Raw genomic sequence first — 17,738 nt, forward strand, 5'->3', positions numbered from 1 at the left:
CTACGCGCTCTCCAAGAGGACAACCCGGTCACTCTTAACTCTCCAATCCAGAAGGCGACTTGGCTCCATAGGAAATGGCCAGAAGGCAAGAAGGCCTCGGCGCTAATAGTATGGCTACAAGACGCGAAAGCGGCGGATCTAGCGATAGAACAAGGCCTGGTCTGGCAATACAGCCTCAAGACAGTAGAAAAGCACTCCTCATCCTTTCGTGTCCTCCAATGCTTCAAATGCCAACAGTATGGACACCAAACCTACACGTGCACAAACAAGCAGGCCTGCTCGAACTGTGCAGGAGACCATATGTCTAGGGACTGTACATCGACTACGAGACGGTGCGCGAACTGTCCGGGGCACCACCCATCGTATAGTGCGGAATGCCCACAGCGGAAACTAGCGAAAAACAAGGCAATCACAAACAGAACCGTCGCCCCAAGATTCTACGGCGACCGTGAGGCTAGCCCACACCGGAACCAACTAGCGGCGGTCGGGCACAAGCGCCCTAGGGCCGAGAACGATGTAAAGGATGCGCAGCCTAGGGCGTACGGGAGGCCACGTGCTCTGCTAGCTGCGGCGAGGGAATCTAACCAGGCCCGGCTCCCCTTTAGTACACAGCCGATAGGCGTAGACCAGGACGCACAGGGCAGTAGGACACAGGACGATACAGAGGAAATGATTGTCGATGCCGATGACTAGCCTCGACACGCTTAGCATCATCCAGTATAACGTCAACCATAGCAAGGATATAGTCCAGAACCATTTCCTACACGAGGCGGACCCGCGCGTCCACCACGTCCTTGCAATCCAGGAGCCATGGATTAACCCGCACTATAAGAGACCAACGACCTGCAAGTCACCAGGCTACACGACATGCCTACGAGGCGACGGCAGACCCCGCACGTGCTTCTATGTCAGCAAGGACATACTAGAATCCGACTGGGAGGTAGTGTACTACGCAGACGAAGAAGGCGGGGGCGATATTACCTCCCTCCACGTGGGTAGCACCTGGATACACAACCTATACATGCAACCGCCAGCCTCGAGGTCTAGCCGCGACCTAGGGGTCTGCAGACACCTAGACAGTGCGCTCAAGAGACAAGGGTGCCACATCGTAGTAGGAGACTTCAACATACACCACCCTTCCTGGGAAAGCCTTATGCAGCCGCACCCTATAGCCGACGAAGTACTCGACTTGATGGCGAGCAACGCAATTGCCCTCAATACCCCGAAGGACCTGGGCACCTGGAAGAGAGGGGGACTCCAAGGCACGATCGACCTCTCCTGGATCTCAGATAGCCACTACCACACGGTAACCTACTGTGGGATCGAACATGAACTCGAGGCGTCGTCAGACCACATGCCAGTCAGGACCTCTATTGCGACACAGATACAACGCACACCAGCGAGAACCCCTAAGCCAAACTGGGGAAAGGCCCACTGGGCCAACATCCAGGCGTACCTCGATGACTCCAAGAGGCTAGTCCAGATCGCGCAGCAGCAATACAACAGTAAAGACGAGATAGACGAAGCAGTCCAGGGGTTGACAGACGAAATAAGAAAAGCGACCTCACTCCACGTTCCGCTTGCCCAACCAACGACATGGTCCAAACCATACTGGACGCCGGAGTGCACTGCGGTAGTAAGAGAAGCAAGGAGAGCCCGCCGGGTGTGGACGAGCAGCCATAGCGAGGAGGCCTGGAACGTATACAGGGAGGCATGCCAACAGAAGAAAGCCATAATACGGAGGGAGAAAGCAGTCGGCTGGAGGGCCACAGTGGAAGAAATCGCCGGCAAGCCAGAGAGGATGTGGAAGCTAGCGAAATGGGCCCGACAGGACCCTACACAGGGCCCCTCCTTCTCTATCCCAGCGCTACAATCGCCTAGTGGCCCGGTTAGCGACCCCGAGGCCAAGGCGCGTCTACTGGCTAGCAAGTTCTTCCCACCCCCAGTCGAGGCTGATCTAAGCGACATAAACAGCTCTACTCCCCTAGCCCCTAGCATCGCGGTCCAACAGGAGGTGTCCGAGGGAGAAGTTACCGCTGTGCTGAGGAAGTTGCCGGCGAAGAAAGCCCCGGGGCCGGATGGGATCCCAAACGAGCTACTAAAGAAGTGTAGAGATCAACTAGCCCCAGCAGTTGCAGCGATCTTCAACGCCTGCCTACAGACCGGATACCACCCGATAGCTTTTAAACAATCGACGACAGTGGTCCTACGCAAGCCGCAGAAGGAAGACTATACGCAGGTGAAGTCGTACCGCCCAATTGCGCTCCTTAACACTCTTGGGAAGGCGCTTGAGAAGCTGGTTGCAACGAGACTCTCCGAGGCGGCAGAGGAACACTCCCTACTCCCGGACACCCAGATGGGTGCGCGCCCACAGCGATCGACGCTATCCGCGATGGAACTTATCACCTCTCAGGTAAAGGCCATCTGGTATAAGAATAGGGACAAGGTGGCTTCCTTACTTAGCCTAGACATATCGGGAGCCTTCGACTACGTGTCACACCCGCGGCTTCTCTACATCCTAAGGTCGAAAGGACTCCCTGAGTGGCTTGTCAACTTCGTACGGTCCTACCTCCAAAACCGCAGTACGTCGATCCTGGTCGGCCAGTACAGAAGCCCATTTCAAGCAGTCCACACTGGAATCCCGCAAGGCTCAACGCTAGCACCTATTCTGTTCCTCTTCTTTATGGCGACGCTGCTCCCAGCCCTAGAATCCCAGAACACCGCTGCGAGCGGCTTCGTAGACGACACAAACATCCTAGCGTGGTCTTCCTCGACTGAGGAGAACTGTAGGCTACTAGAAGAGAAGCACAAGATCTGCGAGGACTGGGCTAGGAGGCACGGGGCTCGGTTTGCCCCAGAAAAGTACAATCTGATACACTTTACGCGCCGGCCACGGTTCCACAATATGCAAGCTTCTATCCAGATACAGGGGCACACGACTAACCCGGCAAATCAGCTCAGGATCCTCGGACTATGGGTGGACCCGGCGCTACGGTGGAGGAAGCACGTACAGGCAATATTACGGAAAGCTGAACAGAATATAGCATCATGCCAGAGGCTCACTGCGTCCACATGGGGGGCGGACTTCCGGCAGTCACGACTTCTATATACGGCTATTGTACGGCCAGTCCTTACCTATGGCAGCCAAGTGTGGTCCTTAGGCGAGAGGGCCTGCCCATCGAAGGGACTCGTCGCGCCGCTAGCGAAGATCCAAAACCAATGCCTAAGGAAGGTCACCGGGGCATATAAGTCGACACCAACGAGGATGCTTGAGCACGAGACCGCTATACCGCCGATCGACCTATACATCCAGGGACTACGGACCTCCTACTTAGGCAAGTCGGCACAGTACCCAGTACAGAAGGTCATCGCCAGTGCAGTCGCAAGGGCCCGCGAATCAGTACCAGCGCATAAGGGCATTCGACCCGGAAACGAGCCGAACTACCGGGCAAGGGACGAACAGCTAGCAACACAATGGGAAGGTGAGAAATCGTTTGTAGAGCAACTATGGAAAGAGAGGTGGAACAACCAGGTTGTAGGGCATAGTGGACGCCCTCAGCCAGCGGGACAACCTAAGGAATGGTCAGCTACAAAATCCGCGGTCAAGCACCCCCCGAAGCTCATCCACTACCGCCTTACGAGGGCACAGAGTAGCATAGCAACCCAACTGCGAAGCGAACACATCGGCCTCCAGGGGTACCTATCATGGAGGAAGGTCCCAGGATACACGAATACTAGCTGCCCCTGCGGCTATCGCTCCCAGAACGTACGGCACGCACTCCTCGTCTGTCCGAGGTGGTCGCTAGGAAGGGGGGAGTGGATGGTAAAGGCGAGGAACCGGACGATTGGGGCACTTCTTAACAACGCTGAAGACCTACGGCGCATTACGAACTGGATACTAGAGAAGGGCTGGCTAGAACAGTACCGCCTAGTAGGAGCAGTGCAGGAAGAGAGGACACGACGCAGCGCGACGAGACCGGCTAGGAGCGGGGGCTAACGGGGTAGTGACATGGACTACGTACGTTCAGAGGGAAAGCTAATCTAGACAAGGAGTAGTCGGGGGCGGGAAGGGTTTTCACCTATTCGGGTTTCCCTTTGTACATAACAATAGATATATACCTGCATAGGCCGGATAGGGTCCTAGAACAGGGGAATGACAAATCTATCTATCTATATGGCTGAAAGGTTTCTACAACGAGCTAGGTACTATGATGGGACATAGACGCCAAGAAACAGTGCCGTTGGCCATCGACAATGCATCGGCAATCAAGCTTACCAAGAACCCAGAGTTCCATGGGCGGACAAAGCATATCAACATCCGACACCACTTCATTCGGGAGTGTGTCGAGCGTGGTGAGGTAGCACCAGAGTGGATCTCTGGCAAGGAAAATCCAGCGGACCTCTTCACGAAGGTCCTGCCTGGTCCTGCGTTTGCAAAGCGTATCGATGCTCTTTGGAAGGGAGGCTCTGTGACGAGCTCAGCTGTTACAAACAGCACGTTGAATCATGCTGTTTGAGGGGGGGAGATGCGCTGAGGTCTTTGAGCCAGGGGGAGTGTTGGACAATGGGCTCTACATACCTCACCGCATCCGGTCTCCTTTGTTAGTAGTAACTTATTAGGAGCCGTATGCTCCTGTACGTACATGGTACCTCTCTGATTCATCGGGGTTCAGCCTGCACACACTGTCGTCTGACTCGGCACATGTTTTCCGTATGCATTGCAGCAAGTGCCTGCACCTGCCCGCACTTTGGGCGCATCGATTGATGAAGGAGTCGATGTTCGGTTGGCACGTTGTATTGGCAGCGTGAAGGTCGGCCTCAAGCCACAGATCTGCAACGAGGTCAGTAGAGAGGTACATTATGTGCTGACCATGTGGCGCTAACATCTCATGTCGGTGTTCTTGACATGAACCTTTGGTGGTAGCATAGCTTCTTTACCCATGTTCACGATATCACCTTCGGAGGAACTTCCGACACTTGTACCTCTGCACGGAGAGCCCCTCGATGCCACAATGTATGCCTTCGCACATAGACCAGACTGCCACCAACGCCTCGCTAGCTCAGCATAAGTCCCAACGCCTGTTCTCAGCCCTCCTCTTACGGTCATGCAGCCCGCCAGCCGACTGGGTTCGGTATCGATCGTTTGGCGCCATCATCTGTACCGTCTGACGACCGCTTCGAATCTTTGCGCGACCTCTCTTCCGCCTTGCGAAACATCTCTGTCGTATGATTCCACACCTTTGGTCCCATACCCCTTTCGCGATGCTTCAGTAGCATGCCCTTGTCGCCAGTCGATTTGCCATCCCAGTCGAGTAGATAGGCGCCGCTCCCAGGTGTGCCGTCGGAGCCCAGCATGACGCCCAATCCCCCGGGGATCGGTATGCCAACACCGCCGTTGCGAGATGGGTAGCACTGGCTGGTCATTTGGAAGAGGTGGCGCTCTCCAGATTCTTGGACATTCAGGATCCACGGTGTCATGACGGCTGGAGGAAAGAGAAGAGTTAGCCCTTGGAGCGCCACATGAGAATGTGTCGACAGCTAGCGATAGATGTGAGGATCGCGTCGAACATACCATACATAACCTTGACGGCTAAGCGAACGGGCCCCTGAATAAGATGGGTGTTAGCCTGGACGCTTCAGAAGACGGGCACAAGCCGCAGGCGTTTCGACCGTGTATCCAACGTCGCGGCCTTGCTCCTCTTTGCGGGTCGGCCTACACTAAGCTGGTTCGCGATGCCGGTCTTGACAGTGCCTGGATAAGAGTGGCTGAAGGATGTTTGTGGATATCTCTTCGCGAGCTCTTCGATGAAGAAATCAGACATGACCACGCAGTCTGTACCATCGTCAGCCTCGCTCTTCGCAATCGGCCACATAACTTACGAGCAAGGCAAGCGTGAAGGGTGAAGTTGTGCTTCAAGTCCAGATCATCCTCTCGAACGTCGCCTTCAGATCCCGCCGCCAGCACTGTGACCACTCGAGAGAGCTCGTTGGACTCTGATGCTTTGGTGAGCGCTGGCATAAGGTTGAGAATGCACCTCATGCGAGTGTAGTAGTTAACCGCCATTTTACGGTCGATGCCTTCTGGAGTCTCATGACGCCCCTTGAGTGTCCTGGTCTCAGTCAGTAGGGTAATTCGTACGATGTGGCATTGGCAGGACACCCACATGAAGCCCACTGTCAGAACCAAACAGTGAATCTTTGGCTCTCGCTTCGAAAATGTCAGCTATAACCTAGCGGATGAGGTAGAGTGGCCCAGTTCGGCGGTTTCCAGAACGTACTTCGCGCAGCTCTGCGCACAGCTCATCGGTCGCTTTGACCGTCGAGACATCTTTTTGGATGAAGTATGCTTTACCGGCAGGTTGTAGCTCCTTGAGCTCGTTGATGAGTCGGGTTCCGCGATCCTCTGATCTTCCTACAATGTACGCTCGCGGTCTCGTTGCGCGTAAGAACAGCTCCTTCGCAGTAGATGCACCTCGAGGCGGTGTTAGCTCGACTTGTGCACGTCTGGGGACTCCGCAGTTACCTATGCCTCCGGTGCCTCCCACAAAGATGGTGACCAGATCCGTCAGGTCCTTCACCTTGTTGTTGCTTTCTCGAATCGTGTCTATTCGCCATCTATCAGTATTTGAACATGAAAATGTCTGCGGGGCTTCACACAGACCTATTTTGACCATTTCTACGCCCGCCCCTGGTCACATTGTAAGTGGCTATCTCCTCAACGTGCGTTGCTGGTCGGAGAAGGCTAAAGTGGAGCAAGGGTGTCATCATACCATAGATTAGCGACTCCAGGGCGGATGCGAGTGCCCAAGACTTTTGGGCCTAAGACGGGATGATGTAGAGGATGCGGGCACAGGGCTATCTCTCGGGTGCTGGCTGACGCTGATGCAGTCTTGCAGTATTGCGCAGGGTAGATGTAGATCGTAGTCCAGTGTTCTCAAGGCCGGCGGACATCACCACCGCCCAGTGCCCCTTCGCTGGCGGCGGTCCTCGACGGTGTTGTGACAGCTGCGGGTTGTCGATGTAAGATGAAGTATAAGGTAGGTGAAATGTTCCGTGATCAAAGGGTTACACCGAGCAAAATGAGGGCGGAAGAAGATGGGTACAGTCGGGTAGTGAGCGGGCGCGTCGGGTGGCAGCAGGTGGAGGTTCATGAAGCATTTTTAGAGTTTGGCGCAGAGGCGTTCGACGTCTTTCTTCGCGACTTCTTCTTCTTGTTGCAAGCCATCGTACGCCGTACCTACATCAGCCACAAAAAACATTTCCCGCCGCCACTCAGATCCTCGACTGGTGGGCCCATGCAGTTCTTGCGGCGACGGTCGTTGCTCCGGAGAACGCAGTGTGATCAGCGGGAGGAATTTTGATTCCAGAAGAGCAAAACGCGAGAGTTCTCATCTTTGATTGTATCACTGGAATCACTTCAAGTATGCTACACCATCGTGTCATCTGCTATAGAGTATAGGCCAAGGTCGGATGCTGTTCATAGTTCTACCAACACTTATATGATACACAAGAAGTAAACTTCATCATGCTATCGTCGTCCATGTCTTCTCCATGACTCATTCTCTACACGAGACTCATGCAAGCAAAGCTCATCTTCTTGGAAGTCGAACCACTGGTCGTTTCGCTCTCCTGTCTCTTCCACGATGACCAGCTCTGAGCTGGGGAGTCAAGCGACCACTCCATGTTGACATATGGCCAGCAGATACTGCCATCCTGGCGCGTGACCATATCGCCAGCCACATAGGTGTTGTTGCTGGTGATGGCATCGCCAATCTTCTTGCCGGAGCTGTTGACGAGCTGAAAGTAAGTGCCGCTGAAAGTGCCACCACAGCCCATGGCGACGAAGTCGCAAGACGGCAAGTCGATCTGTTCCCAGCTGATAAGGGCGTATTCATCGTCGAATGCTGCGACGTGAGCATTGCTGCGGTCAGGGCCTTCCTCTGCTGTGACCCAGTTGACTTGGCTGTCACCTTCGGCACCGACCTCGGACGATGCTTGCTCGCTGGCCTTAGTCGACTTGTCGGTTAGGATAGTCATGGCAACACGACGTCCGTTGGTCCGATTTTGAGCAGCAGTGTAGCCGTCGCCCATCCACTCGTTTGCGGTAAGCTCAACTGCACCGCGAGAAACCCAGGTGAGGATATACGAAGTAGAGTTGATGAAACGAGCCAGGCCAGAGTAGGAGCCAGACATGCCACCAAAAGCCTCGCCTCCGCCTCCGTTGGTAGTGTTCTCGTTGGAGATCTTGACGCCGTTGCTCATCATGCCAGTGCCACCAGTGTTGAGCCAGATTGCACCTTGATCTTCGGCGCAGACACTAGCGAATGGTGCTTCGTCAGCGGCCTCAAATGCGATGCCGATGTTGTGTGAGCAACCCCAGGCACTTGTGGCGCCTTCGATAGTCTGAAGCTTGCCATCACTTCCGACGTACTCAATGCTGTCTCCGAAATGGCCAGAGGCGTCACCGGTGTAGTCGATCACGACAAAGTAGGCGCCATAGAGGTCGGCCTTCTCGGAGTAGACCAGGTCACCGTTCATGTCTAGCAAAGGGTCAGCTTAGCTTTTGATCAGCTCACGGGTTTGGGTGTCTACCTGGCGAGGCTGAAAGACCCTCAGACTCGTGTACACCAGGACCACCGACAAACGTCTTCCAATCCTGCTTGCCAGCAGAGTACTTGTAGATAGCTGGCACGGGAGTCCCACTTGGCGGAGCATTGGTGCCAGACATTTCCTCGTTACCAAGCAGAGCGAAGCCATCGTTGTGGGCAACGAGACCTCCAGCTTCCTTCACACCATCAATGGAGACGGTGGTACCAGTGGCAGTGAAGGCCGAGGGATCGACATGCTGTACGTGGACTCCAGTACCAGTACTATCCAGGTAGGCCAAATAACCAGTCTTGCCATCCGGCGAGACAGCGAATGGCGTTCGGCGATGGTGAGGCAAGCCAGTCCAGTAAGCATCGATGATCGGGTTGAAGCTCGAGTCTAGAGTGACGGAATCGACGTAGTTCTTCAGCTTCAACGACGGATCAACAGCAGCGACCAGCGCTGCTGAGGTGGCAATGAAAGGCATGAATCGCGACATCTTGAATGCGCAGAAAATGAATGACTGGGGTCTGTAGTGTGAAAGAAAGGATACTGTACCGTGCTACGTCGTGGTGGATGGCGCCTCTATAAAAGCTGTAAAATGTGCTGTTGGCGGTTGTGAACCTCCAAAGGTAAGCGTAGCGGAGTGGAGCTCTCTACCAACCCTTCTAGACTGCAAAGTAGCGTGCGATCCACGCTACCGCTACCCGACGTACAGTGCTTATTATACGACGACATAGGCGTTAGCGACCAGTATATGTTTGCGAGTTCGCCAACAGGCACAGTGCGGTAGGTCACGTGACCCTAAAACTTGAAAGTTGACCAATCAGAGCGGGCGCCAAGGCTAGTTGAGGGCTGGTATAGAGCTTCACTCCCTCGCTGACGCCTCACCTACGTACTCGCAAGCTCGTACTCCGGTGTGGCCAGCGCTCGGTCGCTACGCTTAATGACTTCTTCGCTTGGAGAAGGACCTGGCGATCATTGAAACGCCTGCACCGAAAAGTCTGCCGAGTTGGACATGGGTGCTAAACGGCCGGAACGCCACGTGCGGTAGATAGCGCCGTGTCATTGTAAGAGTTTGATTGAGGCGTTGCCTGGACGTGGTGTGTTCTTGCGATGTTGTCAGAGTCGAGACCACGCATGAAGCAAAGGAGAAAGTGGCGGGACATGACAGCGGCACTTGATCCGGTCTTGGCAGCGCAAGCACGGCCCGTAGCTGTGGAAGGAACTTGATCCTGGCTCCAAGATGTTAGCCATCCATCTCAACAACAGGCACGGCGCCTCTCCGACATCTTCGCTGCCGGAAGAGTGGACGCATCGCCACAGGACGATATCCAGAGACGGAGATGGATCAAGCTTGCCCTGAGCGGCATGATCAGTCCCATCACAGCACCGACACTTTGCGATGATGCAAACTATCTTCGATTCTCGCCTCACGCTGTTGGTCTGGCCAGAGACATCGTTGAAGAGTACGGCACCTGAAGTTGAGCCACCGCAGCTGGCTCATTCAACCTCATTGCACATGATGAGATCGAGGAACATCTTTCTTGCCAGCCATCTTGATCGACTTACCGCTGACGGCAAAGAGCCAAGTATACTGGTGGAAATTCGACATGGGCGTCGAACCGAAGACGATGCCCTCCTCGGAAACGCAGTGCGAAAGGCGGAACAGCTGAAAGTGGACATACCACATTTGGAGATGCTCTACGTGCTCGCGAAAGCTCGAGATTCTGCAACGCTAAAGAACGAACACTGGAAGCCCATTGCCACTGTGGCACAAGTCAGGTGCCACTACTTGGATACCCAACGTGGATTATCACATCTTGGCGGCAATGTCAATGCCCTTCTCTCTGGACCCTTCGAACACGATGTGACCATACTCTGCGTACCCATCGTTTACGCAATTCAAGATAACGAAATGTTTCGCAAAGTGTTCCGTGTGGTGGAACGCATCGTGCTTCTCTGGAGATTCCCAGCCAACATATACGATGTACGACCTATTGAACGTTTGAGTCGCTTTCTCCCCTTCGAGCAGCTTTTGCAGTGGTCCTGGACATGTTTCCACCGGCTCGAGAACCGGCCCTCCAGCGCAACCTAGACAGCCACCCACGTGCCGGACAATATGAGTCCACAGTGGCCACGCGCCATCGTCCCAGCCATCAATGGTGTTCAGGTAGATTGCCGTGCCTACAAAAGGCGCACCTCTTGCCAGTGATGGATCGTTAGGTGTCCAGGACTTGATCTGCGCATGACGAACGACTGGCTTTTGTGGCTGACCTGTGATTCTCTCGTGGATGGCCAGAAATTGTTGGTAAGAGTCCGACTTCAGGAACTGGTGGTGTTGCGCAAGGTTTCGACGCACTGTGCTTCAATCAGTGTACACTCGGCGGAGCTCGTTCCATCGCTCCATGCCTACCTATATGCAACTGCCCATGTTGAGGATGTTCGAGCGAGCGTCCCCAATAGACTCTTTGAGCGCCGGGTTCTACCAAGTCGAGCGCTTCCGCCCAGACTCCACTGTCGCTGAGAGCCGGCTTCGACTCTCGCTGGAGGGCGAGATGAATGATTTGTGTAACAGGAATTTCGTCAACACCTCCGCCCGACATTGTACGATGTCAGAATACACCTGATGCATCATCTCTCCATATGTGGGCTTTTATATGCTGACTAGGAGTCGGCCGTATAATGTGCGATTGGACAGTCTCACCCCTCGTGCTGCCGATCCTTCCTGGAACAGGTTGCAGCCTCAAGCTGTGAGCTTGGCCTGGTTGGTTGATCCTCAAAGCAGGTAACGCTACAGCCCTCAGCGCAGTAGGAATTTGGAGTACCGGCAAGCCGAATGTGGCAATGCGTAGATCAAGCTTCCGACAAGAAAGCATGCTGATGTCCGCGGCAAGTATATAAGTGACGGCCGTGGTCAATGTTTGAGTGTGAGCACACAAGTAACAAAAGCGCAAGCACGGCACCAAGCGAGGCCTGTGTCGTGAACATAATCAACACAAGGGGGAAGGATCTTCACAAACGATATGGCACCAGTCACCGACTTTGCAGTGAAGGAGAAGTACACGTACTTCAATGGCCTTAGCAATTACCATGAGTATGGATTTCCTGCTCAACAGCCGGTGATTCTACATGGCAATGCTAACAATATGCCCACATGTCAGAAGCGATCCCAGGCGCCTCGCCTCTAGTAAACAACAGTCCCCAAAAGCCACCATATGGCCTTCGCACCGAACGCATCTCCGGCACCTCATTTACAGCACCACGAGACCAGACCTTGCAAACATGGATGTACCGCGCTGTCTCCTCTCTCGATCACAGCGACTTTGTGCCATATGAAGCCGCGCCACCAGCTCCGACCAACATTTCGCCCAACGCTTACATGTGGCTCAACTTCCCCGCCGAAAAGGATGCAACCTGGTTAGATCAGAAGCTACTGGGACGTAACGGAGAGCCCATCGGCAAAGATGGATGCGCCATTTGGATCTTCAACATGACAGCCGACATGCCTGAGAAGACTGTGTTCTCGTCGCTCGATGGGGATTGTCTGATCATTCTCCATGCTGGCGCGATGGACATCCAGACGGAACTCGGTAAGTTGCTGGTCCGACAGAACGAAATTGCAGTCATCCCTAGAGGAACCCGTTACAGAATCACCCTTCCAACCGGAGCAGCACGAGGTACCATCTGCGAGCTTTTCCAAGGCCACTACCAACTCCCATCCTTGGGCGCCATCGGCTCAACAGGCCTAGCCAACGTCCGCGACTTCCAGATCCCCAAAGCTCACTTCGACGGAGACGTTCGCGACGGCCGAGCAACTCCCCACAATACTGGCGATTGGACCATCATCTCCCGCCTTTCTGGCCGCCTCTGGTCCTGCACACCAAACCACACCCCCTTCGACGTCGCGGCCTGGCACGGCACCTCCTACCCCTACAAATACGACCTCGCCCGCTTCTGCGTGATGGGTAACATGCTCTTCGACGAGCACGACCCGTCGCTCTACGTAGTCCTCACAGTACCTACCCACGCCGAGCCCGGTACTGCAGTCGTAGACTTTGCGATCGTTCCACCGAGGTGGAACGTTGCGGAGGATACGCTTTGGATTCCGTACTATCATCGGAATACTATGAGTAAGTTCTTCGGCACGATCGTGAATGCGCAGGAGGAGAGACATCCGTTGAATGCGGCGGGGAGGAAGGGAGATTGGGTTCCTTTTGCGTGTGGGTTGAATGGGGGGGGGTGGTTACGCATGGGGCGGAAGAGGAGACGTTTCAGAAGGCGAGTAACGGGGAGTTGAGCCCGAAGAAGGTGCAGGATGATGGGTTCAGTATCTTTTTGTTGGAGACAGAGAAGCCGTTGATGCTGAGTGATTGGGCGGAGGGGATGAGGGCGAAGAGGGAGGGGAGAGGGGTGGAAAGCTGTGATGAGGCTGTGGTGTATCATTACTCTCGTCATCATGTATTGAAGCATGTGGTCAGCGACATCGAGAGCTCTCTGATCCAGCGTCGTAACAAGTTGTGCCAGCTTCCTGCGAACAGTTCCTAGTCAGTGTGGCTGTCGGCTGCCAGCTACAGCTCTTTCCCATTTCAAAATCCTGTTCGCACATGTTGCCCGCTACCTCGCTACAACGTGCCGGAGGGCACTAATCAAAAGATACATATACATTCAAATTTCACGCTTACTCATCAGCAAGCACGATCGTAAGTTCCGCGTCACAATCATGCTTTGAGCATCATCTAACATGTTTCCAGACGTAGTGTAGTGGTTATCGTGAGTTATCTCGTAAGATCGTGTTTCTCGAGCTCGCCTAACAGCAAATCAGACGTCTCGTTGTGGAACGTACATCGTTATCACAGCCTCCGAGGAGGTCCCGTAAGTTTGCACCTGTGGTCAATGATAAGCCGTCGTACTAACAACACCACAGCTGTTCGATCCAGGGTGTGGTCATTCAAATAACTTTCAATGAACTGCTTAATCTTTTGGTCTGCTGTCGGAAGAGATGTCGGTGTTGGAAGTGGTTGCCCGTCTTTTGGTGAAATCTGAGTATTATGGCCGCGGTATCTGACTAAAATTTATCATTGGGAATGCAATGCAATACGAATGGCTTGATCTAATTGACGAGGCTGCAAAGTTTTGTGAAGGTTGTAACGATTCACGCCGAGATATGTGACGTCGAAGATGGGCGGTATAGCATAGTGGAGATCTTAGTAGCCTTGCTGCCTTCGTTGCTTTCTAGCTTCTACGGCTCGCTTGAAGTTTTGTACCTCTTTGACATAGACAAGGACATGCTGAACATGTCTGGCCACCATGCTTAGTGCATTGGCTCATAGTGCCAAACAGGTATGGTGAGATGGTATATCGCAGATCCTGTGCATTAGTAAGGCAGACATCAGCACTCTTTAGCACTGCAGCGTAGCTTCGAACCACAGCATCGAACGCCTACGTTGCATTAGATGCATACCCCGAAGCACCAACGGTACAGCATCTTGCGATGGGAGCTCGCCATGTCAGTTCGTAGGAAGATCTGTATAAGATGATGTTGAAACTTCCCTCCGTTTCGGGATAACAAAGACTTTGGCTTCAACGTTCAAGTCGCAATGTCATTCGCGTCCCGTGAGCTTGGCAATCAGGTGCTTCGGCCACCCTACGATGACTTTGACACTCAAACGTGGAGCATTGCAGTCTAGATGGATCGTGAGCGATCTGCACATATCTGTGAAGAACTTACAGATCGATCCTCGCGTACACGGCGACGCACACGAAGACACAGTCATAGGAATGAGTACTGTCCCATCTATACACCTATACCCTGCCATCATCCACACTCAGAGTCCTCCTTTCCAGCTGAACAAATTCCTCCACCGACCGCCCACGGACCGTACAGGCTTCGAGGGCTTCTCCTAATGCCCCTCCCATGCATTCGCCGCCCCCTCCAAATCATCACAATTCAACAGATCCGCACCAGCATCCCACAGCAGTCTCCAAATACCATTGCGTGTACCTACCGGCCATAGTGGCTGATCCCAGTACCTGACACCAATGCCCTTCCCATGCGCAACAGCGATCTGGCTCTCCAACAGCGTCTGCTGCGTAGCATTGAACGTCGCGTTCCTGACAGTCCCAAACTGGCTCGAGAAGCTCACGCTCGCAATCTGTGACACATCAGAGGTGATGTTGCTGAAAGTACTGTTCAGCGTAGCGAGCGGCGCATCGTAGAAGTAGTCCCGCGGAGAAACGCCTTGGACTTGATTCAATGGCGTATTCCCCGTCCCGATCACAGTGACAGGACCCGCCGTAACACCTCCAGCAGACCCATTGAACGTCGTAAGATATCTCGCCTCCCTCAACGGCTGCAACGCCTTCACAACCTCCGGCCACGTCGTGCTCCCCTCCGTCTTCAAATCCACAGAAAGATACAGTGTCTGCCCCCCCCCACTCGTATCATAAACCCCATTCCTCGTTCTCTCCCCCGTCACAAAAGATGAATTCGGATTCTGCGCCCTTAGCACCCTCAATATAGGTTGAATGTACAGACTATCCAACGTCCTCTCCTCCTTCAGCGCGGATTGCTCGTGTCCGATGTACAGGGTTCCATTGTAGAGCCATACGTCTGCTTCGACAGAGATCGCGCCGACGGAGAGGGCGGAGTAGAAGGGGATGGGTCGCCAGTAGTCGTTGTGGGAGTGGAGGGCTTTGGGGATTATGCCCTGTGTCAGGTCGGTAGGGTAGGTGTATTGCGGGCCGGATTGGGCGTTGGAGAGGATTTGCTGGAGAGGTTGGGAGAGGGGGATGTCGGATTGGGCGGTGATCAGGGTTGCCGCGAGGGCTGCTGTTGTTAGGAAGGAGGTGCTGCGCATTGCAGGGATATGGTGGAGATGGAGAAGTTGGGAGAAGCGGCCTTACCTGCGACTGTGGACTTACATTTTGTAGCAGAAGGATGTGGTGCCGTTCTACTCTGAGGCGATGACGAATGTTGTTCAGAGGCAGATGGAGAAGGTGCTGCTCTGCCAATGGCTGATATCCGGCAGTATGGAATGTATCGTTATACATTCACGTACCGCTTGTTAGCAAATCGGCCGACTGGCTACTTATCTCTTGACCACTTCTCTTGCTCTGCACATCTATCTTTCGTTTTTACGACAACGACATTGATGCTAGGCATCGCACGAAGCGCTTTGCATCATGTTCATAGCCTGACACATGAGTAGTGTCTTGTGAAGCGATTTCTTAGGACATGCTACACCCTGTCCGCTTAGCGACCTGTTTGCTGGCGAAGGTAGGTACACATGCAGGTGCTGAGGCAGAAGGAAGGAGTGATTCACAAGAAAGAATGACTGGCCACCTTCTGCTACATCTCCCACTCTTACATTGCTGCTAAGACACCACCTTACATCACCATATCAATACCATGGGCGGGACAGCCTTCACGCAAGCAGCGGCAACAGGCCAGCCAACACTGCGAACACCACGCATGAGCCCAGAGGATTATGCCCGGCTGAAAACGAAATATGCAGAAGAGCTCCGGCAGTATTTCCCACGTGAGCGACACCGCTGAGCATTGCGAAGCATTTTGGCAGCATATGCAGCATGCAGCGCTTCGAAGTAGACTGACATTGCACAGATAGCACCGTCGAGGCACTCAAAGAAGCTCCTGGAAAGACAGACTTTGGCGATATCGACTTCGTGATTACTGCTCCCGTTGATCAGAAGTTGGATAGTCTGGACCTTGCAAGGAAGCTTGGCGCAAAAGGTGTGTATACGCGCGTGACAGTACGCTCGGCTCCAAGAATTGACCTTGGGTTGGCCACATGCTGATGCGCTCAACTACTAGGAGTCATCTACTCAAGCGGAGGCGGATACCGGAGATGTCATCTCGCAGTACCCTTAGATGGAAGTAAGGCCACCGAAGTCATTCCATACAAGCACATTGGAGGGCGTAGCAACCGACCAGGCAAAGAGGTGCGCTCCATGCCCAGCACTTCCTGCCAAATCTACAAAGCACAACTGACCAACTCATCCCAGCAGCAACCCTCCGAGACGTTCACAGAAGAGGCGTATGTCCAGCTGGACATCGAGCTCGTACGTCCAGAACACATGCCGTGGTTCTCTTGGTACGCATCTTACGGCGACCTCGGCGGCATCCTAGGACGCATGGCACGAAATCTAGGCCTCATCATTGCAGACAGCGGGCTCTTACTCCGTCTTCAAGAACTAGACGACACAAAAAAGCAGGAATACAAACTCCAAATCGCCGACAAGAATGGACTTCTCTGGCTTTCCGAAGACCCCATCAAAGTAATGGAACTCCTGAACCTCTTCCCATCCCGCTTCTACGCCGGCTTCAACACCGTCGAGGAAATGTACGCATGGCTAGGCCAAAGCCGCCTGGCAGCCGCAGACGTCCTCCGAATCAAACGCAACACCTCCGTAGATCGCATGAAGCAGAACAAACGGACCATCTACAGCACATTCATGGACAGCTGGCTACCGGACCACCTCGGGCTGCACGTTGAGATGGAAGAACCAAACGACGAGGAATACCTCGCAGAAAAGGCCGCTCTCCGCATCAAACGCCAAGAGTACCGTGACGAAGCGCTCGACTACTTCGATAAACGGGCGGAGTACGAAGGCATGCGTGATGCGCTGGTTCTCTCGATCAACAACCAAATCGCAAAGCACCTCCTCAGACCACTCGTCGCGAAGCATTCTGGGAGTAAGGATCTCAAGCTTAGCGAGATTAATCGTGCTTTTGGGAGGTGGGTGGGCTGTTCAGACCGCGGTGTGCCGTACGTGAAGGAGGAAGCCCACTCTGATGAGGAGTCGGAGTTGCATAACTTTCTGAACGATGAGAAAAAAGGTTTGAGGGATGAGGCGCTGGTGGATGAGTTTGTGGCGAAACATTGGGAGGAGTTGAAGTATCTCGAGCGGGAAAGGGCGAAGGCGCTGAGGCCGCAGAAGGAAGATGTTGACCCATGCATGAAGGTTTCGTCACCGGTGGCTGATCCGTGAGGTGCGTCTAATGCATCATGCACACCATAATCGACGACAGTATCGATATCACTGCTGTAGCAATAGCGCCAGAGCTGCATATACAAAGGCCGTCTTTCGTATGGGGATCAAGCTGGGCAGACGTTGATCAAGGAAATGGA

The 17,738-nt window shown here is 53.9% G+C and overlaps 5 protein-coding genes across 5 annotated transcripts; 2 read left to right on the forward strand and 3 right to left on the reverse strand.

The window, feature by feature from the left end:
- Positions 1 to 5,103: 5,103 nt before the first annotated feature.
- Positions 5,104 to 9,085, reverse strand: CLAFUR5_07306 (Oxidoreductase; the record flags this gene model as incomplete). The annotated part of the gene is made up of 10 exons (XM_047906454.1): positions 5,104 to 5,483; positions 5,573 to 5,606; positions 5,718 to 5,833; positions 5,881 to 6,110; positions 6,165 to 6,208; positions 6,279 to 6,472; positions 6,524 to 6,604; positions 6,662 to 6,688; positions 7,611 to 8,540; positions 8,593 to 9,085. The coding sequence occupies 10 exons, from the start codon at positions 9,083 to 9,085 to the stop codon at positions 5,104 to 5,106; spliced, it is 2,529 nt and encodes an 842-aa protein (XP_047763823.1).
- A 1,317-nt stretch (positions 9,086 to 10,402) lies between these two features.
- Positions 10,403 to 11,192, reverse strand: CLAFUR5_07307 (uncharacterized protein; the record flags this gene model as incomplete). Its single annotated transcript, XM_047906455.1, has 2 exons — positions 10,403 to 10,947; positions 11,003 to 11,192. The coding sequence occupies 2 exons, from the start codon at positions 11,190 to 11,192 to the stop codon at positions 10,403 to 10,405; spliced, it is 735 nt and encodes a 244-aa protein (XP_047763824.1).
- A 420-nt stretch (positions 11,193 to 11,612) lies between these two features.
- On the forward strand, positions 11,613 to 13,134 carry CLAFUR5_07308 (Homogentisate 1,2-dioxygenase; the record flags this gene model as incomplete). Its single annotated transcript, XM_047906456.1, has 3 exons — positions 11,613 to 11,683; positions 11,746 to 12,750; positions 12,780 to 13,134. 3 exons carry the CDS (start codon positions 11,613 to 11,615, stop codon positions 13,132 to 13,134), a joined length of 1,431 nt encoding a protein of 476 aa, XP_047763896.1.
- A 1,355-nt stretch (positions 13,135 to 14,489) lies between these two features.
- On the reverse strand, positions 14,490 to 15,446 carry CLAFUR5_07309 (Altered inheritance of mitochondria protein 6; the record flags this gene model as incomplete). Its single annotated transcript, XM_047906457.1, has 1 exon — positions 14,490 to 15,446. The coding sequence occupies one exon, from the start codon at positions 15,444 to 15,446 to the stop codon at positions 14,490 to 14,492; it is 957 nt and encodes a 318-aa protein (XP_047763897.1).
- Positions 15,447 to 15,997: 551 nt separating this feature from the next.
- Positions 15,998 to 17,598, forward strand: CLAFUR5_07310 (uncharacterized protein; the record flags this gene model as incomplete). Its single annotated transcript, XM_047906458.1, has 3 exons — positions 15,998 to 16,127; positions 16,211 to 16,339; positions 16,421 to 17,598. 3 exons carry the CDS (start codon positions 15,998 to 16,000, stop codon positions 17,596 to 17,598), a joined length of 1,437 nt encoding a protein of 478 aa, XP_047763650.1.
- Between the last annotated feature and the right edge of the window lie 140 nt (positions 17,599 to 17,738).

The sequence above is a fragment of the Fulvia fulva genome, chromosome 6, assembly GCF_020509005.1.
Source record: "Fulvia fulva chromosome 6, complete sequence".
Lineage (NCBI taxonomy): Eukaryota > Fungi > Ascomycota > Dothideomycetes > Mycosphaerellales > Mycosphaerellaceae > Fulvia > Fulvia fulva.